This window comes from Ochlerotatus camptorhynchus, unplaced genomic scaffold (genome assembly GCF_037179485.1).
Source record: "Ochlerotatus camptorhynchus isolate MF236.1 unplaced genomic scaffold, CSIRO-AGI_Acam_v1.1 ptg000192l, whole genome shotgun sequence".
Lineage (NCBI taxonomy): Eukaryota > Metazoa > Arthropoda > Insecta > Diptera > Culicidae > Ochlerotatus > Ochlerotatus camptorhynchus.
In genome coordinates this window covers 4,340,838-4,366,220 of record NW_027040682.1, presented here as the reverse complement: position 1 = coordinate 4,366,220, position 25,383 = coordinate 4,340,838, and the positions used below count along the sequence as shown (strand labels likewise).

General features: G+C 39.4%; 1 protein-coding gene across 2 annotated transcripts in view; it reads left to right on the top strand.

The window, feature by feature from the left end:
* LOC135702377 (beta-glucuronidase) overlaps positions 1 to 25,383 on the top strand; it is a 76,382-nt gene that overhangs the window by 18,416 nt on the left and 32,583 nt on the right. The window contains exon 1 of one of the 2 annotated variants that reach the window (XM_065223406.1): positions 7,258 to 7,540. The exons of the other annotated variant lie outside the window; for it this stretch is intronic. Within the exon in view, the coding sequence (XP_065079478.1) occupies positions 7,414 to 7,540 (127 nt within the window). The 5' untranslated portion in view covers positions 7,258 to 7,413. Of the gene's footprint in view, positions 1 to 7,257; positions 7,541 to 25,383 lie in introns of those variants that run through there. 2 annotated transcript variants of the gene reach the window in all.

The following is a 25,383-nucleotide window of genomic DNA, read 5'->3' as shown; positions in this document are numbered from 1 at the left end:
ATTTTGGCCGGACCTGGCATCATGCCATTACGCGCGATCGACGTTGGATTGGTACAGCGACAATAACGTTGTTTTTGTACCAAAATCCGCCAACCCCCCAAATTCACCAGAGATTCGTCCGGTGGAAAGATTTTGGGCCATAATGAAGGCCAAAGTTCGAAAATCGTCCAAGGTGTTTAAGAACGAGCTGGAGTTGAAGAAAGAATGGATGAAAGTGACCAAAAAGGTCGACTCCACCATTGCACAAAATGTAATAAGGGGTCTTAAGGGAAAGGTGCGGGCTTTCAGCGATGGAAAGGAAATTGAATAAAGTATCCATATGTATTAGTTCATTCCCTGAAAGTTTCAAGAAAATCCGACTTAAAATAAATTTTTAGTGAACACTTTTGTCTGGTGCATTTTTTTTGAGTACAGGCCTTAAGTGACCAAATAGTGACTTATAGTTGCAAAATATGACTAAAAAGTGACCTAAGTAGAAAATTAGTCGTTCTGATGGCATACAAAATATGTAAATATTTGATGTTTTAGACTTATTCAATTAGATTATCATAAATATGTACGATAGGAACCTTCCCAATTAACATTGCATGTTTTATAGCATTCTACAAGTCTAAATCATGGTCTACAGAACCCTCATAAACCTAAATTACTTAAGTTTAAATCGAAAGATTCAATAGAAAGTTCATGACTAAACCTCCAAGCTTCTACTACCGGAAATTCTCAGGGAATTTTATTTTTCATGAAAATACCTGGAAGTCTCAGGGAATCTTATGCATTTGCATGCATTGCATTATGAAGAATGCATTTTGAAATAAAAACATTTAATATTAGTTATTTATAGATCCAAAATGGATTAATCTTCAGTAACAAATACATTTTTAAAATTCAGAGATTTCTAATGATTTTTTTTTGGTTCTAGAATATGCATATTTCCCACAAATTTTATAAATTCTGAACTGAAAAGTTATAATACTTCAAGAAAATGTCAAGAATATGGAGTCAAATTCCAGTTTTAAGGGCTCATGGAATTTTATTATAATTTCTAAGGACCTCATTCCACGGGAGTTCCGGGAAAAAAATCTATGAGAAAAACATCTGCAATCTGCTTTCATGGAAAATCTGAGGAATTTTAGACTTCATGTGAAGCCTAAGCATAAAATAGTAAACTCCAAGCGAATTTTCATGAGAAATCTCCGTTGAATATGGAATGGACTATTCTGATCAAATTATTCTAACAGGCTATCAACATATTTGTAGCGCATTGCTGATTTGTGGAGTAGTGTTAAGCTTAAGTAAGTCTTGTTCAGTCCTTAGTTCACCTTACTTATTGAGGTTGAATTATGGGGAACAAAACGCTTTATGCACTACTAGTCCACTAGATATTCAGGCTGGTGTTAATCAGCTTCGTAAACCTTAAATCAGCCAATAATCAGCTTCTGTTCTTACTGTTCAGCTTGAATTGTTACTTGGGACATACAGTGGTAGAGGTAACAATAGCTGCAATTTCCAAACCTACACGGTAAAAAAAAATACTCACAATTAAGTTTAAACAAAAACTCACCGTTGGGTTCTATCCTTTGAGGTCTACCGTTGAGTGAATCAGAAAAGCAGCGAGGGGTAAATTTACTCATCTATTGAGTAATAATATATGAACTCAAATTTAATTTTCTGTTAATCATCGTTTAGCTCAAAACGTAATATTTGTCATTATTGATTGAATTAGTACTTTCCGTAGTTGTTTAAAATGTACATGTTAGTAAATTGAATATCCTGAAATATTTATCGATACATTCCGTTTAACTGAAAAACGCTGCGATTCAAAGTAAAAAAGAACTCAATTTTCAGTTAATAGTACTCAACCATTATGTTTTCACCATTGGGTACTTTTATCTTAATTTTGGATGAAAATCATAGCAACCTGCACTGCCATCGACGCTGTCATTTGTTTGTGCTCCATCGCCTCCGTTCCTGCTCAATTAGTCCTCGCGTTAGTCTTCGTTAGTGTTTGGTACATATCCCGCATAAACATTCAGGATATCATCCCAACTCTATGCGGTATGGTCGTATGATATCGTTTGTGTATGGTATCCGTAGGGGGTGGTGACAAAAAAAGTTGCAACGAAAACCGGTTGCATGCTGGTACGTTGGGTATTTTTCACCTATTCCATTCGATTGATCGTTAGGTAATTTTTACTCAATGGATTCTTCATCAGAATTTTTTTTCCTCTGTTCGGGACCTAACACTACTGCGACCAGTAAATTGATCTATTGTAGTATATCCCGTGTCCTTAGTTTAGTGCATTTCGTACTCCATCACTATTGAGAAATGATGAAGTATTCGATTTTTTTACAGTTGTTACTCTTGCATTTATCGCAAGGATCTGATTCTAATTGAAAAGTCCCGCTATTTATACCCTTCGGAGTGTTGAAACACCCTCCAAAGGCGCGCCCCTTTGTATTCCTTAGCAACAAAATTAAGGTATTACACCGACAATGACCATGCATCACAACCCTAGTCTTAACCACTTCAAACTAGGGAACAACGAATAGAAGATTAGGAATCACATAGATGAAGACTAACTAACTCATTTTTTCCTTGTTTCAAGATCATCCTCGGTGGACAAAGCCGAGTCTTGTCACTATCAACAAGGCATAAAAAGTAACAAAGACTAAGATGTGTTCCTTGGATTACTGAAATCCTGTTCCCCTAGTTTGAAGTAGTCAGGACTAGGAATCGGTGGTAGATCTTACATCCCGTAACGTACCACGAAAAGGTGATCTACCCACGTTACGGGGCTTCAGGATTACACAAAATTGAGTTTTCTTGTTTAACTTAATTTTACCTAGCCCCAGTGAAGCCACGTGTTGAGTGAAAGTGACATAATTTTGGGTACTTTTTTCTTACCGTGTACGACTAGATCCCTCCCTTCAAATAACAACTTGAGTGTGGTACAATCGGTAGAACTGTTTCAAACACATCGTCGGTACACGATCAAATCGGTGATCATCTCTTTTTTTCCAGTGCTTGCGGGGGTGGGGTTGAGGATACTCCTCACCATCCCTCTCCAACTGGGGAGTTTGGTAAAGAGAGATGATCAACCAGATTCGTACCTTCCTCAAAGTTGTCCTTGCTCGTTTTCTACTCTCTATATACAATTTTAACACAGCCGTACTATAACCATAGAGGTAACTCTAAGACCACTGGGTCCAGAAGAAAATCATTATTATTTTTGGCTCACTCAGTACCAGAACAACGGTCCCAAGCAGTCCCAAGCTATTTCACTCACCCCTGCATGTTCTGCATGAATCCACACACCCCTGATGTTATCTGTCAAACTTTCATAGCGAATCAAAACAAACATAGTGTAGTAATAGAATTTCAACTAGAATAGGGTACGTTAATCGTTTGCTTGGGACCAATAGGCTACTAAAGTGGTGAGCCAATTTAAAATTGTTAGTTTCGTATTGATTGTTGCTATAACGGAACTATCAACTCTATACCACCATCTACAAAATCAGGACATTTACGTAAAGTCCACACGTAGACGTAGAACCCACAAATTTGAAGACAGTATCACCTGAACAACTTTCCCGAAGACGGAAACATTCTAAATAGTAAAGATCTCAAGATATATTTTATGCAGGAAATTGACTTGCACATTAGCGCCGCATAGTGGGAAAATTCTGTACTACTGTTCTCTATCTGCCTTGATCTACTGTGCATTTTTGCCGAAGACAGTAACCTTTTATATGGCCAGGATCATGATATATTCCATGTGACCCTAGGGGTGGCCAACCTTACCCCGCATATTTTTTTTTCATTCATAATCTAGTCTGTTTTTGATTCGTGATAAAACATCATCAAATTAAATTTAAATTTTATGAAAATCAATGTAATTTAGGAAAGTAGTCTAAAGATCAACACAGCAAAAAATAAATTGTGGATCAAAACAAGTGGATGCACTTCAATCAACCGGTGGAAACTAACGATTTAAATTAGCTCACTACTTGACTAGTCTATTGATCCCAAGCAAATCGATTAACGTACCCCATTCTGGTCGAAATTCTAGTACTACACTATGTTTGTCTTGATTCTCTATGAAAGTTTGACAGATAAAATGAGGGGTTCATCGATTTTCCTATGTTTCGAGGGGTGCATCGATTAGCTTGGGACCAAAGATAGTACCAGAGCTGAGCCAAAAAGTTGAGCGTGTTTCTTCGGGACCTTCTGGTCTTAGAGTTACCTCTATGCTTCAATCATGTCGAAAATCTCATGTAATTTTTATGGCCACAAAAATAAACAAATGCATTAAAAGCAGCGTAATGTCAGTTCATGCACTGTATAAATGATAATTATGTCCTTTTTGGCAAGTAATATTACACCATATTTTTGACACGATTGAAGTGCTTCCACTGTGATATGATATCTAAATATTTTTTTTGCTGTGAATAATCACTAAATTTATTGTGAAAATTTTATTTAGTTTTGGTTAAATTTTACTTCAAGCTTAGGGTGGCCGTCTTACCCCATCATCTCCTACGTAAACAAACTTTGGTACAGTCATGGGGGCTCAAGTACTCCTGGCTCAGAGCTTTTGGCGGGAATCACCTGAGAAAGAGCAAAACTGTTTTAAACTTGAGAACTTTTCTCAAGCAGTTTTCCATTGGCTTGAAAAATAAAATCGATCGACTCCGCAGTACTTAGGTCAGGCATTAAACGTTCCCATATAGTGGCTACATACTATGTACTTAGTACTATTTTTCACTAGTTCTCGCAATCTGGCTTTACCTGTCTTATCAAGAGCCTATTAGTTCAACTACGTAAACCAGATTATGATGCTCACTTGAATAGTTGGAAGAGCTCACTCACCTTCACACTATCGTTATTGTTATCACGACAATCAAATCTTCAATCAAATGAGCTAATATTAGATTATACCTTGTTCTAATTCGGTTCACAGGAGGGTAGCGTGAGGCAGGAACGTGTGGAACTGACGCAACTTTTCCCAACAAACAAATTACAACACCACAGATACGGTGCGACGGCCTGTGGGACACGATGCGACTCGGATATTTGTTGATTATTCATAATTTATGTGTGAATCGGACGCCAAACCGGCCGGCTTCTTCGGAAGAAGTGCGTGAAGTGAGTGGTCGTGTTAATTAAATAGACATTACAGTGGGTGGTAATGCAAGTTGGGTAATATTTTGGGGGGATTTCTCGAAGTTGGATGAAGTTGAGTGCGAGATTGAGTGTTTACTTTGTAAATGGGATTGAGGTTAGTAACCTAATTATTGTTCTGATAATTAGCAGTACGTCTCGTGAAATCCAGGGAACGTTTTTCCTATTACTAATGCATTGCTTGTCACTCATCTGTGAACCCCTCTCGTCCGTGCGTACTTAATTGATGTCCTTCAAGAGACTTTTTATCTTTACTACCGTTCATACTGGCGACATCGCTCTGATGAGACAACGAAACCCTACCCCGGCTTCTCCCTTAATCATATCCTTCGAAAATGTACCATGTACCCCTCTAACCTCATGTAAGCCACGACTATTCGGCCCAACTTCTACTAGATACAGAAATAAGTTAATTTTGTTACAAACAATGAACAATGAATTATCGGCTTCGTAAAGCTAACGCGATTGAGCCTTTCAAATAAACGAACTAGATAAAAAAGAGACTAAAAAATGAAGGGATTTACACCTCTTTCACACACACACACACATTTGTTTTGGCGATTTTGAATTCCATTGATTCCACATAATTTCCCGTAAAGTCCGTATAATTAACCCAAGTAGAGCCCATACTGAGTAACCCACAAAACAATAAAAATGGTCATGAGAACTGTGTCAATCGAGCTACGGGACTTCTACAACATGTAGAAACTTTTCAGTGGGTCATCCTTATCTCATTTCGCATACTGTTAGTCATGTATATTTTTAACCATGGAATGATAAACCTGGTAAACAAACCGTAAATCCTCCCGCTGCGATATACCGCTAGATTGATTACACAACCCAGCTGTCAATGCCGACGGTGGTTCGATCCATCGAAAGAATAGGGACGACCTAAAAGATTGCAGCGCCTCCATGTTTCGTTTCTGAAATCAGTGTCAAGTGCCGGCCGTTCTCTTATCATAGAACCTGCACAGAGAACAGACGTCCAACTTCGGTCAGAAACTTGTGTAAAGCATAATTTTCCACTTTCGATACATTTTCTGTTTGAAATTGCCACTTGGCGCTACCATCACTTAGTGTCTAGTGTAAATTGTGCAACGCCACCGCCATCAGGTTGTCAAAAAGGGTTTTTAATTGGGGAAGTCGCCGTTAGTGGCGCTTAAGTCGAATAGGAATCTTTACACTAGTTTTTAGAGAAATTGTGTTTGAGCCTCAACGACTGTTCTCTGTGGAACCTGGCAGTAGTCGATAATGTATCTACTCCATAATATGTGCACAGCCGTTAAATTGCAACAAATCGCAATGCCGACATCCTCTATTGTTTGCCAGAAAACCCTTCGAGTGTAACGCCACTTCTGAAGAGTTAGATAAGGAGCTCACCTCTTCCACCACATGTTACCATTACCACGACAACTAGGAACCCGTTATCAATGCACACAGCGTGATCTCCCCGATACGATTGTGTCACACCACCACCGCGGGTCGAAATTTGAACCTTACTGTTTTGAAGATACGTTCCAGCGGCAGTAAACTTCGAGGAAAAAGTCAAGTCATTCCCACTTTAATTGTTCTACGTTCTAGACAAAAGATTGAGAACGGAGGAAAAATGAGCCATTTCATAACCAATAAATAGTAGCTTATCGGAGAAAAATGTCACGTCACGCTCGATTTCAGTGTAGATGTCCGTAACGTTACGCATAGACGTTCTAGAAAACGTTCAAAGGGGTGGGAGTTTCAGCTTGTTTGTGTTGTTATTTGAGTTAGTTTTCTCTGAACACAATCCACAAACGAATATTGACAAACGTCAAAATGCACCCCCCTTTTCTGAACGCCAGTGACGGTTGATTACAGTGTTCTCGGGTAACGTAGCACTTGGATGACGCGTTCTTGGCTGATAACAAGTATGTTGTTAAGCTTGCCGGCTTGATGGTGTAGAGAGCGTCGCCGACGCAGATAAAAATACAACTGCATCGACCGCCCCGTGTCCGTTCAAGATAGGGCGCCCCAACTGAATGTAGGTATGTGGTAGAGTTACCGATTCTCTCGCAACTCGCACACGAAACGGGTGGAACGCGGTTTTAGTTCCATTCGCGGCATCGTACGACATCATCGGGTTACTTTTCAATCGACCAATTAATTAGTTGATTCGGAGTGCAAGGGAAAGGTGATTCCTGTGCAGGACGACGACCATGACCACCGGTGACCGGTAATCATCTTCATCGCGCATAACCATGGTTGCCGACAGAATTGGCGACCGGGAACGATTGCTGCAGGTTCGCCGGCGGCGTAGGCGGTTCCAGAAGTTGCATGAAATCCGACACAACCACAACATGCGGCTGCTGGTGTCGGTGCTAATCGGTAGGCTCATTGTCAGTGTTGCGATTTGCTTACGAGATCTCTGTGATAAAGCAATTAAATGTTACACACCGCGAGCGGCCGGTGCGCTGAGAGGCTGCCACATAAACGTGGCTCTCCCTTAGGGGCGCACGTGGTATGCAAACAAGTACCGCGTAATGCTCCGAAGCTAATCACAGTTACGTTAACCTTCTAGGGTGCAGCTGGGATTTGCAGCGAAGGAGTTGCACTTGAAAGTAGGGCCCCGTGCAGCTGGATCTCAGCACAATCCGAATGATCAATTGTGAGACGTAATAGAGCGAATCTTATCGCGAATCGTTCGATAGTGTTGCGAACGTCGGTTTGCAAGACGATTGAACAACATTTTGTGATAAGGCAATTCAAAGAATCCTATCAATTAACAAAGGGCTGGTAACACTTATTTTCTAAATTTGAACAAACCCACGCTTTCAAGCATAACTCTAGGCCTCTCACTAATCTCGCTAATGCGGAAGGTATTGAAGTGCTAAATTGAAGACATTGTTTGACAATTGTTGACACTCTCATTTGAAGAACATAAAAACTGAATAAAGAGAGACAGGGCTGATAACGGGTTACATTTTTGTGACGTTGTCACTTCTTTGTAGGTGGCCACTTCAAAGTTACTTTTTTCGCCATTCGTACTTGAATTTCAATGAAATATTCGTTCACAATAATAAAAAATTGTTACTGTTAGCTTAGTTCCTATTTTGGAAGTTCATAAAATTAACTAAGGGGAAATTGAAATCAGTATCTAAAAGATTTCCATCAATGTACCTACAAGATTCTTTACCGTATTAGTACAAATAGGGTGAGTTTCTGTACATCCAACCGAGGAATATAAGATTTACTTACAATAATGAGGGATTCATCATCGCATCTAACATCATGGAGACCGCATGAGCGGAGGGTGAGATATACCAAGCTGCGGCAAGAAAATTGATACAGATATTGTTGGAGTGTGTTAGTGAGTGAAATAAATTAGGTCGACAAAAATAGAAAAAACGAACGTTGCGAATATCAGAACGCTCGCGTAACATTAGAAAAGTGCCTATCCTCATTGATCGATTCTCTTAATCGACTTTTTCTTTGATTTACCGCGGCAACATAAACGAATTTCTCGCTAAGCTCGCAGCACAGTTCGACAGAAGATGATGTTAGCTGGTGCCTGAATCAACACACTGAATGGGAAATTCATTTGCAGTCGGGTTATTCGCGAAAGAGAACATCGATGAAGAGAATCGATCAACAATGATATGCCCTTTTCTCGCGTTGCGCGAGAACTGTGCTTTCTCCATTGCTCTCTCCATGCTTGCTTCGGAATATAGATTAGACTGCCAGCGAAAAAGGTAATTTTTAATTTTGCTAACAAACCATGTATAAAATGTTTATTGCCTCGAAAAATGACCCTATGCAAAATTTGAGCTCAATCGGACATGATTTAGGGGTGGCGCAAACGCGTCAAACTTTGACTTTTTTCACTCTCGAAAATCTCCCAAGTGAGGGGGGGGGGGGGGTACATGAAATTTCGGAAATCAAATTTTTGTTTGATGCCAAATGTCTTAAAAATGCATGAAACGTCGAGATTTGGTGATATCTCAAAAAAAAATTTTTTTTCAAAAATCATTTTTCTGGGACTTGGAATTTTTTTCATGAGTTCTATATGGAATATAGAAGATTGATGAGTCGGCTTCTAAAACTGTTCACAATTGTCTCCAACCTGCTTATATATAGAATTAAACCACCATTTAGGATCTAATACGAAATAATTCACTAGGGTGGTCCAATTATTCTTCATTAGGGTGATCCAAAAATTCAAAAATATATGGAAAACCACAACTTTTCATCAGAAATTCCTAAAATCAATTGTAAAAATATCTTGAATTGCGTTAATCTGTTTTTTTTTTGGTAATCGTGAGTTTTACACAAGAGGAACATTTGCCTGAAAAGATGAAAAATACTTGTTTTATACTTTGCCGTATATTTCCTTATTAGCTACACCAAATCAGATTTCCTGGTACTATTATAATTTTTTCGATGATCTTCAACTAATTGTAAAATGCACTGCTTTTGATCTTCATCCGTTGATAGTTTAGAATTGTATGTTTTAATCAATGCTGTTCCACGCTCTGCATTATCATTAACTACTTCCAAACATTGAACCCGTCTTTTGCATTTTTAAACTCGATGGAACTACTCCACTGCTCCATATCGACATTCAGCAACGACTTCGGAATTTGGAGAGCTTTGAATAAGTTTTCAATACCACTGCTGCCTTGTACAAAACGAGTGTAGTTCAATCGTTGAAATATCGTTGGATTCAACAATGGATCTGGCTGTAATGTTTTTATGAGTATCTGTAAAAAAAATCATTAGAAAATTAAATGCAAATGTATCATTTAAAGCATTTACCTGATAGAAGTAAGGCTTCGATGACCTTTTTCTTAACCGGGAGGTCTACATTTTCGTCGAACAGACATAGTCCGATAAGGCTGTTGTCCAAATATTGTAAGTGAGTTAAAATTCCTTTATGCACACTAATCGAGTCAGTACGGTTTTACTGAGTTTTTGAATTGCGGAACTGTTCGGTAAAAGTTTAAAAATCTGTGGAAAATTTATTGATGAGAAAATTTGTTCTGAACTTGTACATACTTAGTTCTGTTAACCCCATTTAACGATAGAAAATAAAGTTGGTCGTTTTCATTGATTCCTTACGGATAACGGTCATTTGAATTTTTACCGAATTTTTCAGCAATTCAGAAACCCAGTAAAAAATTACTGACTCCTGTAAAAAAATCTTAGTGTGTGTACTGCTTTCGCAACGTCTTCATCAACAGTTTTATATTCCTTCAATATTTTTAACAGGTTCAGATCGTTGTTGGGTGCCATCGCAGCACACGGAGAAAGAAACCAAATTTCAAATAATTTTTTACAATGAACACACAAAATCGAGCTAGTTGATTTTTAGTTTTATCTGGTAAAGCAAATTCATGCCGAAGAATAAACATTTTCAAAGAATAAATTATTTTGGCCATCCACCTTGCATTGTGGAACGCACCAGGAGCTCTTATTTGTAATTTTTCATCGATTTTTCCACCCAAATATAAAATGGCAAGTTGTAGAACCTCTCGGTAATCACCACGGTGGTGTTGCTCTCTAATTTGTTTTTTTTTTATAAAACTCCAATAATGCCATTCTTTCTATTTCCGAAATAGCTATTTAAAAAAATCATCATCCATACGTGAGTGGTATGAAGTCTTTTCCAAAATGTGCCATTTTGATTAGAATTCCTTAAAAATCTCAACATTTGGAGACTTTGACGTTTCAAATTTCAGAATTTTAAAAGCTTTGCCAAGTAGCAGTTCATGTATGTGGTGTCTACAAGGGAGGCCTATAAGCTGCCTCTTAAACAACTTGTCCAGGTACTGACACGCACCTTTTTTTCTACCGGTGTTTGATGCAGTAGTATCAAAAGATGTAAACATAATTCTGAAAACAAACGATAAAATAGTCAGAATTCTTAGGTGAACATACACGATTTAAGATCATACCTGTCCGCAAGCCCCCATTCGACGACTGCATTGTACACCGCTTCTGCTTGTTGTGCCGCCGTAGAGTTTTCGATGGGTGGAACAGCCAATAATTTGCTAATGCCTTCGCCTGATTCAACTATGGCCAAGCGCTCGGTTTTTGGTAGAGCTTTGGATGGTAATATGTTAGGTAGCAGCTTAGAATCCCAATGTACTGTTAAATTTATATCTGGCTTAAACGATGCTTTTAAATCATGTTGCATTTGTAAGCGAATTCCTGCTCTGGGGATTCTGACAGATTCCTTGTTCAACAATAATGATGAAACATCGTGCCCTAAAGCTTTAGCGATCGATGATATTAGAAACACAGCATTTCGATCACTCACTTTACAGCGGTCCAATGCAGCAGCTACCTCAACTGTAACAACTCGTATCAGTTGCGATTTACGTGTCAAAGCTGGTTTTGGAGAACCTAGAACGTTCAAAATATATTAATATGGATGGTAATAGGTGTATAATCTAAAAGAAAGAAAAAAACATTAGTAAAACATCACAACGTACCTGTTTTTGGAGAAGCTCTTTCGGATGTACTAGGCGAGTACACTGACCCAGCCTGGCTGTCGTTTTGTGATGATGTTTCAATTGAGGTTGCACTACAAATTTGATCCGGTCTTTGACTTGACCCTTCTTCCTCAAAATCGCTACACGAAATGGTTTCATTGGTAGGGAGAACCTCAGTTTCTTCTTCAAGATGAGCTTGTTCCCGCTGTTTTTGCAAATATTGCATCGCCTGCTTTTCTTCACGGGTTTTTGTCTTAAAATGCTTCCCGATATCAAACAAACTCCGCAATGATCTATGAAATGTGTTCCTTTTTTCGACGTGTTTCTTAGCCATTCTAAGTTTGCATTTTAATAAGGCTTTCCAGGTATTGAAAAATAGCAACAGTTTTTTCTTTATGCTTATGTCATTTACCAAATGTGTTAAGTTTTTTTTCTTCCAAGCATCCTCCAAGCCAAGCCAACTCATCAATCTTCTATATTCCATATAGAACTCATTAAAAAAAGATGCCGATTTTTGAAAAAAAAAAATTTTCGAGATAACACCAAATCTCGCCGTTTTATGCATTTTTAAGACATTTGGCATCAATTTTTTTTTTTTGATTTCCGAAATTTCATGTACCCCCCCCCCCCCTTGGGAGATTTTCGAGAGTGAAAAAAGTCAAACTTTGACGCGTTTGCGCCACCCCTAAATCATGTCCGATTGAGCTCAAATTTTGCATAGGGTCATTTTTCGAGGCAATAAACATTTTGTATATGGTTTGTTAGCGAAATTTGATGGTCAAATTTTTCCCATTCATTGATTGGCAGTCTAATATAGATAGACTAAAAGCGAACAAGAAGCGCTCATTTCTTCGCACACTCAGTTTCTTATGCTTTTTCTGTTGACCGGGGATTGGAAATAATCGTGGCAAGTGTGTGCGTCGATCTACAATGTTATAAATAAAATGCTTGCTGGTATAGTCGAAAGCGTAGACAGAACACGAAATAAAAAAGAAAAGAAAAATCGTTACATCGTCTGCTAGGTCAACTTATATCATTCGCTGATAGGAAATGCAACGAACATTCAATATAATACATTGGGGGGGGGGGACAATTGTCATATCGGGTGAGGTGAGTCTCCGTTTAAATCAAATGGAGAGTCAGCTCACCCGAGGTGACAATTACAGGGCTGGCAGTGATCAATGCTGTCAAAAATAGTGATTTTAGTGACCATGTTGAAGAAATAAGCGACCTTATAGTGACTTATAGTTCTAAAAAAAGACTAAAAAGTGACCTAAGGGGAGAAAATTTGTCGAAAAACCGGGAATTCTCAGGGAATTTTATTTTCAATAATTTTCTTACTAAGAATACATTTAATATTCCTAGTTATTTTCATTCACACATTGAACTTTATAGATCCAGAATAGATTAATCTTCAGTAACAAATACAATTTTAAAATTCAGAGACATGTGAAGCCTTAGCCTAAGATAGTAAACTCCAAGCGAATTTTCATGAGAAATCTCCGTTGAAAATGGAATGGACTATTCTGAGGTCTTCAGCACTACGTGAAAGTTCCCAAAATATTCCTGATGTTAGTTAAATTACCTTGAAGTTCTTTTGTAGTTTGAGAAACTAGCCTGATCTGATGCTCGCAATACTCATCATTTTTTAAACTTCTCTAAACTTTTTCGGACTTCCTAAAGTTTCCACAATTTTCCTAACGATCATGAATCTTCTCTAAAGTGTTAAAAATTCACTGAATTTCTCGAACCTTTTTTAAAATTTATGTAATTTCCCTGGTCTGGAATATCTCTGCTCTGAGGATATAGGGGAATTTACGTATTCTCGTCAATCTAAGCAGCGTCCGCACTTCTATTAGCATTTTCACAGCGTCACGCACATATATGACGTGTCTGTTTGTTTCAATTCATCTGCTGCTTGCTTCTCTATCCATTCCAATCGACAGAATTCTTCAAAACTGTTTGAAAGCGTTTTTACAACGCTCTAAACTTCTCAGGTGAGTGTGACTATTGTCGGCAGCCTCTTTTTCTTCGGCAACCTTCCCATTAGAACTGCGTGTTAACCAGTTGTTCTATTATCGGCAACTCGAAATCAGCCCCATTTTGTATTACGTATGCTTCATTTGAAGAAAAATCTGGCATAAAAGGATTGCTCGGTCCTAAAAATATAATCAGATTGAAGCTGAAAGACTAAAGAATCATTTGGATACATTCAGGGAAGTGTGTTGATGGTAAAACATAGTGAAATTAACGTTTAAATTTTGATTGCCGAAAACAGTCAATGGGTGCCGAAGCCGACATTTACCCTATGTTCTTTCTTGACGTTTTTTTGTTGAGAGCTTTATTAGCGAGAGCAATATTTTTCTCGAAGCTCTCAAAACTTATTTTAAGTGTTTGCAGTTCTCATGAAGCTTGTTGTACTACCATGAATTTAATTAAACTGTTCTAAAAATGTTTAAGCTTGCGTGAACTTCTAGACTTATACGAAAACCTCAATAATATTCTCAACACCTATAAAGTTCTCTGAAAATCTGGGAACTTCTTGAAATTTCCCGCTAATCTAGTGAAACTAATGGAACTGAACTTCCCTGAAGTTCCCTTTGTTTTTGAGTTTTACTAAACTTTTTTGAGATGCTCCCGAAATGTCCATAAAAGTTCCTGAAGTTCTCGGATCTTCCTTTAAGTTCCATAGACTTTTATGAAGTTCTCGAAAAGTTTCTGAAGATCTCTGTACTTTTTAAAGTTTTCGAAGATATTCTGAAATTTCAGAATAACTTCTCTAAGATTCCGCAGCTAAATAATCAAAATAGTTCTATGATTTTCACTGAATTTCTCAAGATTTGTCTGCAGTTCAAATTATCGAAACTAATTCATAACTTCTTCAATAGTATAGAGTTTCCTGATGTTTCTTAAACTGCCCAAAATATTTCTCAATTTCCTTGAAATTCTGTAGACTGCCCTGAATATCTTTGTTTTTTTTTTATATAGAACCCACCATTTTACTGGAATTGATTTAATTGCCTTTGAGTTCAACGATTTTCCTTTAATTTTATAAAGTTTATAAACGCTCACGGAACTTTACCTTAAATCACTAATTTTCCCTGGAAAACCTGGACATCCCAGAAGTTTTCTATGCTTACCTTAACTTCTCTAAAATGATTAAATGTTCCGGTAAATTTTCTGATATATATTTATAATTCCCTGAAGCTTCTAAAGACTTCTTTTGATACATTTACCCACTGTTTCATCAAAGCCAGCTCGTTCTCCAACACCTTAGGTGTTTTACGAAGTCTCAAAACTTCTCAATCGGGTGAAGTTCCGGTGAGTTCGGTGGGTTGACGTACAAAAACAACACCAGCTTAACTGTACCAGTCTAACACCGGCCTCGCGTAGTCAGGATGCCAAATCCGGCCGCATCCGTCCCAAGTAACATTGCAAGTTTTATCGAGGTTTTAAAGCATTCTTCAAGACTAAATCATGGTCTACAGAACCCTCATAAAGCCCGAATTGTTACTCGGGGTGAGACCGCAGGAAGGGTAGGAGGCGCCAGGCATGGAAAATCATTTACATTCATCATTTACATTCCGCAAAATGATGTATAGAGTATTTGTAGGTTTTGTTATTAGCTACAACTTTTGCTCCTAACTCAAATCTGTATCTCTTATGCATCACGAACTAGAGCGGGCAGAACTTGTTACTGTTTTTCAGTGAATGTAAAATACATTCACTGAAAAACAGTAGTGGCTCTATGCATAATTTTGCGGAATGCTGTTGAAGACAAATGAAAGGCAAATGAATGTAAATGAATGCACGAAATGAATGCAAATGATTTTCCATGCCTGGGAGGCGCTTCTGGAGGCACTCATCTCGTTAGATTTGCTTGTTGATGGTACCCGTGGTGATGTACGGCTGGCTCATCTTGCCGCACCCACAGATGGCCTGCCAAACTAAGAACTTTTTGGAGGATTTGTCCACCTTCTTCTTCCTTACCTTCCTTCAGGAACGGCCAGCCGTGATGTGGCAACGTTAAACTTCTGCCCCGGCAACTGCTTTGTGTCCGCCTTCATATAAGTCTCGCCGCCAATCACGACGCACCTCTGTTTCGTCAGCCACTCCCGGTACAGCTTCCTGGCGCGGGATTTGGCCACCGTGTTTTGTGTTTCGTTCCGGTTCGGTGCCTTCCGGACCTTGAAGACGTGGATGGCGGTACGTTACGGGATTTTATTTTAAGCAATCATTGTTTCACATTTTATAAATTTGTGTACTCACAATTGTTGGATTTGTTCTTTGTCTAAAGGCTAACTAAAAGTAAATTGGTACGCACAAAAAGACCTCGTGATTCAATAAGTTTAAAAAGTCTATTAATGGTTGCTTTACAGTACTTTTATTAAAACTTCACAGTTAAAACATTAGATGGTTACTCCACTTCGAACGAAATCTCGAACCTTCCTCTTGATGGAGCCCATCAGCTCCCGAACAGTGGAAACGGACACGGAATGAGCGCATTTCTTTCATTTTGCCCGCATTTGCTGGATATCCTTTACTGCCCCGCCGCTTCGTCGAAGTCGCTGCTTTGAAATTGCCCAGTATTTTTCGATTGGTCGAAATTGCGGGCAATTCGGAGGATTCATTAGCTTGGGGTCAAAATCGATCTTGTTGGTAGCATACCACTCCAGAACCACCTTGAAGTAGCAGCTGGACAAATCGGGCCAAAAGATGACTTTGCCCCTATGCTTGCGGACGAACGGCAATACAGGCTTTTTCAGGCATTCTTCGATGTAAACTTGCGATGTCATCGTCGAGGATGTGACGAATGGTTCCGTTTTCAGGCCACAACTGCAAATCGCTTGCCAAATCATGGCCTTCTTCGCGAACTTGTCGGCAAACACGAACTGAATCTTTCCGGCACCTTCTCACGTCCAGTCGCGATGTAAAACTTTTGCCCGGGAAGCTGCCTAAATTCGAGTTTGACGTATGTTTCGTCATCGATCAAAGTGCAGCCCTTGAGTTTCATCAAAACACGGTCGTACAAGAGCCTTGCACGCTTTTTGGCCACGGAATTCTGCTTCATATGCCAGTTCGGATGTTTACTGGCTTTGTACGACTTGTATCCTTCCCTGGCAAGGATGTTCCGCACCATTTGAAAGTTGGCGTTGTACCTTCTGGCTGACGATCCAGTTTTTTCCTAGGTCCGCTGATTCCCTTCCACACTCAGGGTTTCCTTGTAGGTTTTGAGCACTCGAAAAAGTGTTGTTTTCAGCATCTTCAGCACACTTAGCCAGCTTGGAACCCGATCACTCCGGATTTTCCAAGTGTTTGTGCACAATATTTTTTCTTCTTTCGAGTTCCATTTGACGTTATTTCTGAACGCCGTTACGTTATCGACTTCTTTGATCAAACTTACACCAGTTTTTCTCTATAGAAGTGTAACCAAACCACTGTCAAAGATTTTTGATTCTCAACACTAGAGGCGTGCTAGTGGTGGGCGAAGGGCGTACCAATTTACTTTCAGTCAGCCTTTAGTTACTGTTTGAAGTTCAACTTTTGTGGTTTTGTTGGTAAGTTATTATACATAGCGGTCTTAAATTTGATTGTTCAAAGTTTTGTGGATTTTTTTGTAATTTGTGATGGGTTAATATTTGCGGTTGTGCACTATTCGAGGGTTATGGTGGTTTTGGTGAAATGTTGGGAACGGGTATTATAGTTGAGCTTTTTAGATGAATTCAAGTGGGCATAGTCGGCATTATAATACACCCAATACAGTCAATATACGAACAGACGCAGACAATTTGAACACAGCTAACGCAGGAATCTTACACTCACTAAAATCCAAAGAATCGATTCTAATTGAAAGGTTCCGCTATTTATACCCTTTGAAGAGTGAGAGCACCCTCCGAAGGCGTGCCCCTTTGTCAGTTAAAATTGGATTCCTTAGCAACAAAATTAGGTGTGACATAAATAATGACCATGCATATGAACCCTAGTCTTAACCACTTCAAATTAGGGAACAACGAATAGAAGATTAGAAATCACATAGATGAAGACTAACTAACTCATTTTTTTTTTCTTCTTTCAAGATCATCCTCGGTGGACAAAGCCGAGTGTTGTCACTATCAACAAGGCATTAAAAGTATTAAGGACTAAGATGTGTTCCTTCGATTACTGAAAAATCCTGTTCCCCAAGTTTAAAGTAGTCAGGACTAAGAATCGATGGTAGATTATACATCCCGGAAAGGTGATCTACCCACGTTACGGGCCAAGAGTTGAATGCCCATGGTGAAATCCAAACTGCTCATCTGCAACAAATGAGTTCGTATTGATGTGAAGCATCATTATATTGAAAATTATCTTTTCAAAAAGTTTATTTATTGAAGAAAGCAAACTTATTGGACGGTAGCTAGGATCTTCAGCTGGATTTGAATCCGGCTTCAAAATTGGAACAACTTTTGCTTTTTTCCATTTATCAAGAAAGTATGTCAAATGGAAACGTATGTTAAATAATTTTACCAAGAAAGACAAGCTACGCTCAGGGAGTTTTTTGATGAGGATATAGAAAATTCCATCATCACCTGGAACTTTCATATTTTGAAACTTTGTTGGTATAGATCTTATATCGTTCAATCAGGATCATCAGAAATATTTTCCTGAGAGAAAATATTCATATAATCCCGAGCAACCTGATTCTCAATAGGACTAGTAAGACCCAAAATTAAATTATGGGAACTCTCGAATTGCTGAGCTCCGAATTTGTGATCAAAATTTTACCACATTCTTTAAGCACTAGAAAAGGGTTTGGAACTTGGGTCTAATTTTTCCACATTATTTTCAAAAAAAATTGTCTCAGGGTTTTATGAAATCCCGCCAGATAACTTTCATGGCAGGATCGCAAGTTCTGCAAAATTCTTCGGAATTCCGTTTCGAAGCGAAATAAACGGTATAACTCGATATATCGCATACTCTTAAAACCATCAGATGTTATAAAAGGTGAGCTCAACCCGACGGTGCAGCTCCCTATGAGAAAAAGGTTCCATAACAATAATTTCAAGTCGTTTCACCACGTTCCATGCAGACGACAAATTGATTGCCCCTATACAGTCTGCTTGCCCACACAGTTTTATTGATTACCAAAATAATTCCTCTGCAAGATACGGTAGGGGAACAGCTTATCAAACACATTCCGTCGCGAGCAAGTCGGAAGTCAATCTTGACATTTGACCCTGCCCACACTCATTCACTAAAACTGCTCAATAGAAGTTCTCCCTTCGTCCGCAGTATGATTATGCTACTACGCCTTCATTCCGCCGTACCCCCTTCGTACGGAACAAACCTATGTACACGTGCACCACACGCACTTTCAAACGAATAATATCAATAAACACCACAACAACAGCGTGATTAATTCACCCACAGCCCCTACCGCCTGTGTTTACTTAGTTAATGTCGATTATTTCGTTAACCAATTTAGCGCCCCGTCATTTTATACCATTTCAGCTGGCGTCCCCTGACCTTCCCCTGATCCGATCTAAACATAATCTTGTAAACGGTGTTAGTTGTCCAGTATCCCGGCTTAAGCTCCTTTCGAGCGGAAACGGGGCGGTATTCGTTCGTTGTACGCACATTGTAGGTCATTCATTCTCAACGCGTCGAGAGGCGCTGTGGGAGAAAAGCTTTACACTCATCCACCTAGTAGGGACCATCGCTCAGGTCGGAGTAAATCGATCAAATGAATCCCATACCCATTCTCGAATGAAAAGTTCTAAGAGTTCGGCTCGCCAGACTGGACGTTCTAGTTCCATAGCACTCGATGGCAGTCAATCAACGGACGCGCACTAGTATGGTAGAGTTGTGCCAGAACACGTTAGATTCGGCCGTTCAAGTTCAAGTTTCAACGACGACATCGTGGTCGGGCGGTTGTCTGTGCGATAACAACAGTACGGTTCAAATGTACGGCAACACCGGTTATTGATTGGTGACCTCGCGGGACTATGAACGATAAACGTCGCCTGGCTGTGTGGACGGATTGTAGAATAAGTAGGCTGGTGGCGACGTGACACACGTGTGTTGTTGGAACATTGCAAGCTGAGTGGTGGTAGTTTCGTGGAGTAATGCGCCCATTTGCGGGTATCGTCAAAATGGTCCGGCGAAGACCCCGAATGTCGGTAATCCTGTCAGGTGCGCTCGATGATGATGATGGTGATGATTTCCTTTTTTTATGGTAGGGTGTGGGTCGCGCCCTTGGTGGGCGGGAAAATTGACCCTTTTCCGGCAACAGGTGCTGTAAGTGCAAATAAACGGTAGTGGTGAAAGTTTGATGTGATGATATGATGGCAGCTGTAAATGTGATCTAATCTTTCGAAAGGTGGGGAGCTTGGAAGGCAAGGTCAACGTCGCTGTTCGGCACAACATGAGGTCATGTTGGTGTCGTGTTACATACCTATGCTGCCTCCTGCGGTGGGCGTTTCTGTGTACCATTTATCAGTGCATGTGCAAGTGTATCATCGGAAGGCGTTGAAGGTTTCTCGGATATCGCACAGTGGAACGAAATCAAAAACAGTGCAACATGGCTATGTGTGACGAAACTATTGAGTGCACTGGGCTGGTAGTTGGTCACTTTAGAGTGACTAGGTCATTATTTTCAAGTCAGTAACTAAAATGTCACTATTTATTAAAATTTAGTAACTAAATTCACTTTTTTACGACCAATGTTGAGAGTAAAGAATTTGCCTTAACATAATCTCATCATATTACAGCTTTATTAGGTAACAAATGAGTGTTTTTAGAAGATTAATTAAAAATGAGCATATGAAGTCCGACAAGACGAGTTGCGACAGGAACGTTAATTGTCTAATTAGTGTCGAATCACTAATATTTTGCTTTTTTTCAACTCCGTGATCTCGAATTTGTCATATTTTTTCGCAAATTTACTGAGGTTTCGAAAAAAAAAATCTGTTCCCAATCAGGAGGCGGGGCCCTTAGCAGAATATATCAAAATATTTCTTAGAACAAACATTGTTCAGCACAGAAACCTCTATATTTTACATGGATTAGTTTTTGAAAATACTAAAATATTTTCGTTGATTTTTAGAATATTTAGAATGTTTAGATTTTTCATTAAAGAGATTTAAAACTTGAGAATTCATTCGCCTCCAAGGGGTTGGTCATATAGCACAGTGTACCAAAAACACATATGGGAACACCTGGGCACACTCGTTGGAACTGTTTGGTACCCATGGTACATAATTTTTGTGATCTCTAAAGTAACTGGCATCACTGCACTGCATTTCTGCCACCTCTGATGGTTCGTTGAGCAAAATTGTATGGACTGGCGGCGCCACCAAAGAAACTGCTGCTACTGGACGGATCGTGCTAAAGTGCCCATTCCGGTCGTCAGCAGGAGCAATACCAGCAACATAATCATAATTATAGTCAGCATCACCATCCACCCCTCAGAGACAGACTGGTTAAACCGGTGGAAAGAATATTCATCTCTCTGACGGAGATATCGTCATCGTGCGACAGAGGACAAATATCATCGTTCAGCCTCTCGTCATGAACGAATCATCTCCATTGACGAGTGCACGGATGGATTTGAGTTCACTCACTCGACAAAAAGTGACACAACAGCGGGGCCCTGTTTACTAAAAATGAACACATATGTTCATTTTTAGTAAACAGGGCCCCGCTGTTGTGTCACTTTTTGTCGAGTGAGTGAACTCAAATCCATCCGTGCACTCGTCAATGTGGATTGTAGGCAGGGTTCTGCATTTTCGAAACAAAGAAAAGAAAATGAACCCTCCGCAGAATCGCTTCATTTCGAGCAGTATAATTTTCGTGTAAGTCATTGTGTTTCTTGTTATCGAGTCACGATGAACATTACTCAGCTGTCAAACATGACTTGGCTATCGTTTGTTTCGTGCGTCAAGATCAGGGCTCTACATTTTCGAAGCTCTAAAATGAACTCTTGGTTTGTTTCTCTCATACATACGTGTTCGACGCTTCATTTCTATAACGCCTAGCTAGACTATCAGCAAGAAACGAAAATAAAAAAGCAGGACGCTTAGAAGGAAAGGCTGGCTGTGGAACTTCTCGTCGTTGCTTTGCTCATCGCTTTCAATGTAACTAACGTCGATTTTCTAGTTAAACGAACCTCATTGTGGCTTTCAAACCCCTTTCACGAACACTCTATCACCGCTCTTTCAATTTGTTTAAAATGCGTTATGTCCCGTTTCGTTAATTTTTTTTAGATAAATATGTGGATGGAAGATAAATTAAACATATTACGTGTAATCTTCAAGTGTTTTCACGTGAGAAATGCTTTAAATGGGTTATTTCATTTTCCGTCATATACGTCATGAAACCTCTGTTGATGTGTTTCATGAAAGAGAAAACCATCAAAGTCGAGCGCTCTTTCGCTCATCCGTTTCACCGAAGCTTGAAAGGAAGACCAATGGAGCGACGGGAGAAAGAGAGACAAGCGATTGAACATTTGTTTGTGCACGCCCACTGAGGTTCTAGAATGCTGCGAAGCTGTTCGACTTTAACAGAAAAAGAAAGCCAGCAGTCTCTTCGTCGCATCGATTTGGTCGATTGAAGCTGATATGGTGACGCCCTGGTCAAGATCATCGATTCATTTCATTTGAAGCAAAGAGAGCTTCAATTGACGCAATGAATGACTGAAAAAACGCTTCCTTCGTTTTTTTTCCCCTTTCACTTCAATTCGGGGCTCATTCGACTTGTCACGCGTCGCGTCGTCAGGCATCAAAATATAGTATCCGGACAATTCTATTGGTTGCCAATAGGGATGGTATGCGGAGTATGTGTAGCAATAATGTGTTATTTTATATTAATTGAAAATTAAATTAACGAGGCCATTTTGAAGTCCAAGATGGCGGCCATCGGGTTTCAGAAAAAGTATCAAATACCCTAAGATATGGGTATTTTCGAAACGGGGACGACACGTAGATGGCGAAAATCGATATTCGAGGCCATCGGGTTTCAGAAAGATATGGTTATTTTATAGTATTTCACGCTTTTCTTAAACCGGAATCAAAATGGTGTCAGATATCGGTTTCCGATCTCTTGACGTCACCCCAGTTCCAAAAATACCCTACTGGTGGGTATTTGACAGTATTTTCCACTTTTCCTGAAATCATAAGCCGCCATCTGGGATTTCAAAATAGCGTCGAATATCGATTTTCATTATCTAGACATCATATTGATTCCAAAAATACCTATATTGATGGGCAAGGAATCAAAAATATCTCGAAATGACAAAATGACAAGCGATCAACGAACCGAATAATAACGCTATGTCAGAAAGCAAACCCCACACGCATCAATATATTGACGCGAAGGGGAATTATTGACAATAATATTGATGATGTGAATTAAGAAATATTGTCAATCTCGATGTATTGACGTCAATATAGATTGTATTGACAATACGATTATTGTCTATAAAAGCAATCGTGTAGGGTCCACTGAAGTGCAAAGCAATAATGATATAATCTTCTGCTTTCTTTTTCATGACAAGCAGCCCGGGCGACACAACTCACTCGGGGTGGTAGAAGGAAACCAGCAAATTGTTGGCAGGCTGCTTCACGAAGTAAAGCCGAAGATGATACACGTGTGTTTATGGGATTTTTTTTGTTATGTCTTTTTTCGATTCATATCAAGCTATGTCCTCATCCGTGTGTATTGCAACAAAGCAGGCAAGCAATATATCATTATCCTTCTACCACTCGGATCGAGCTATGTTACAGAGCGAGTTTGTCATGGTAGTCGTAGCAACCGTTTTGTCTGTATCGTTGGTTGCTTTATGTGTTTGGATTCGCTGTTGATGGGTAATCGACGTTATTTATCATTTCTATTTAAGGTGATTCCTTGTTGAGTCCACAAATGGCCGCCACGTAGGCTATACATGCACTTCCACTTCGAATTTTCAATTACACAAATCTCGGAAATCGGTGCCCCATTTCACCTGAAATTGCTACTTCATGTATGCTGCAGTGCATAAGTAGGTTTATTTGACAATGAAAGACGAAATGAACACGAGTCAAGCCTAAACAAACAGCGTTAAAACTGATCGAAAGTAGTTCTCTTGATGTTGAAGGAGATCTGCTCGAAGAGAAGACAGAATGACTTTCAATTGAAAGGGATGGTTGACAGCTTCGTCGTCGCTTGACGATTTTCGATTGAAAGTGACTTTGAAGGGCCCTGATTGTAGGCATCAGAGTTGCAAAAAATCAAATTCATTTTACTGACGCAGCACTCTCTATACAGGGTGCGTGACGAATTTTTGCAGTAAATTTCAAATAGTAATTTCTCATGCTTGTGCATCATGATTTAGATATATTTGACAGCACTTGATAGCTTATACTGTTAGGTGTAAGATTTAAACAAACAATGTTGAGTAAACGTAAAGATGTCAAAACAAGAGAGCAATCGGTCAGCCGTTGTCGCTTTGTTGCGCGCCGGAGTATGCATGAAAGAAATAATTCGGTCGCTAAATGTGTCTGAAAGAACAGTGTATAATATTAAAAAAGGCTTGGGAAAGTGATAAGACGGAGCACCTGCTCATACTGCTAATAAAGCACAGAAATGGCTTACGGAAAATATTTCGTAAATTTGGGAGGAAGAAATTTGACCCCCAAGCAGTCCCGATATCAATCCGTTGGATTATTTTGTATAGGGCGTCGTCAAACGGGATACCAATAGAACCCCTCACACCACACTTAAGTCGCTAAAAGCTAAAATCAAGGCAGTGATGACATCTATGGATCGAAACATTTTAAAACGTGCATACTGCAGTTTCCGGAAGCGTCTAACTACAGTCGTCGAAAGGGAAGGCAATTTTTTTTTAATAAATTTACTTACAACTTCCATATGTTGCGAATAAATCGCATAAAATTCATTACTAGAATAACTAACTGGTGTATTTTCTCTCAAATATGCCATTTACTGCAAAAATTCGTCACGCACCCTGTATATGCATTTGATTTTTCCCGCAATCTCTCCGCACTCTTTCGTATTTGGATTCAATGAAAATGAAAAAGTTGCCTCTTCTGTACGAACGTCGCCGATCTAAAGTCAATCAGCTTGATATGGAAATTGTGATCGATGATAACGTTCTCGTCTTTGATTCCCCGGTGCAGAATTTTCAACGAGTGCAGGAAAGCAACCGCATTAGCAATCGGTCGAAAGATCCAACAATCCAACTTCTCCGTTATCACGGGTCTTCGATCGATAAACTCGAACAGATCCATCCCGTGGATTTCCTACACAACCTGGAAGAACTTGTTGTTCTCGAAACAATCGAGCATGTTGACAATGTTCGGATGCTTCACGTGCGTCAACAGGTACACTTCCGTCGGAATTTCCCGCTTCTCCTCGGTCGGAATCATAAACTGCGGTACGAGCTTCGCCTTCAGTATGAGTTTCGATGTCACCAGCAACCTATCCGAGTTCCGGTAGCTCAGCTTCACATCCCGAAGTGCCTCATCAGCGTGTAATATTTGCTGTACTCTCCATAAGGGGTTGAAACTGTTGACGTTTTTTACGCAACTCGCTTCGTTGTCATGCGCGACAGTCTGTTTTTATTCGTACTCTCATGCTCTACTAGTCGTCTCTCTTATAACTATCATATGACATGTGTGATTTCCTTCTAATTCCTCAATTTGGTGTAAATTAAACCATCAGCAGCTCTTAATATGAGAAAAACTAAAATGCATACATTGG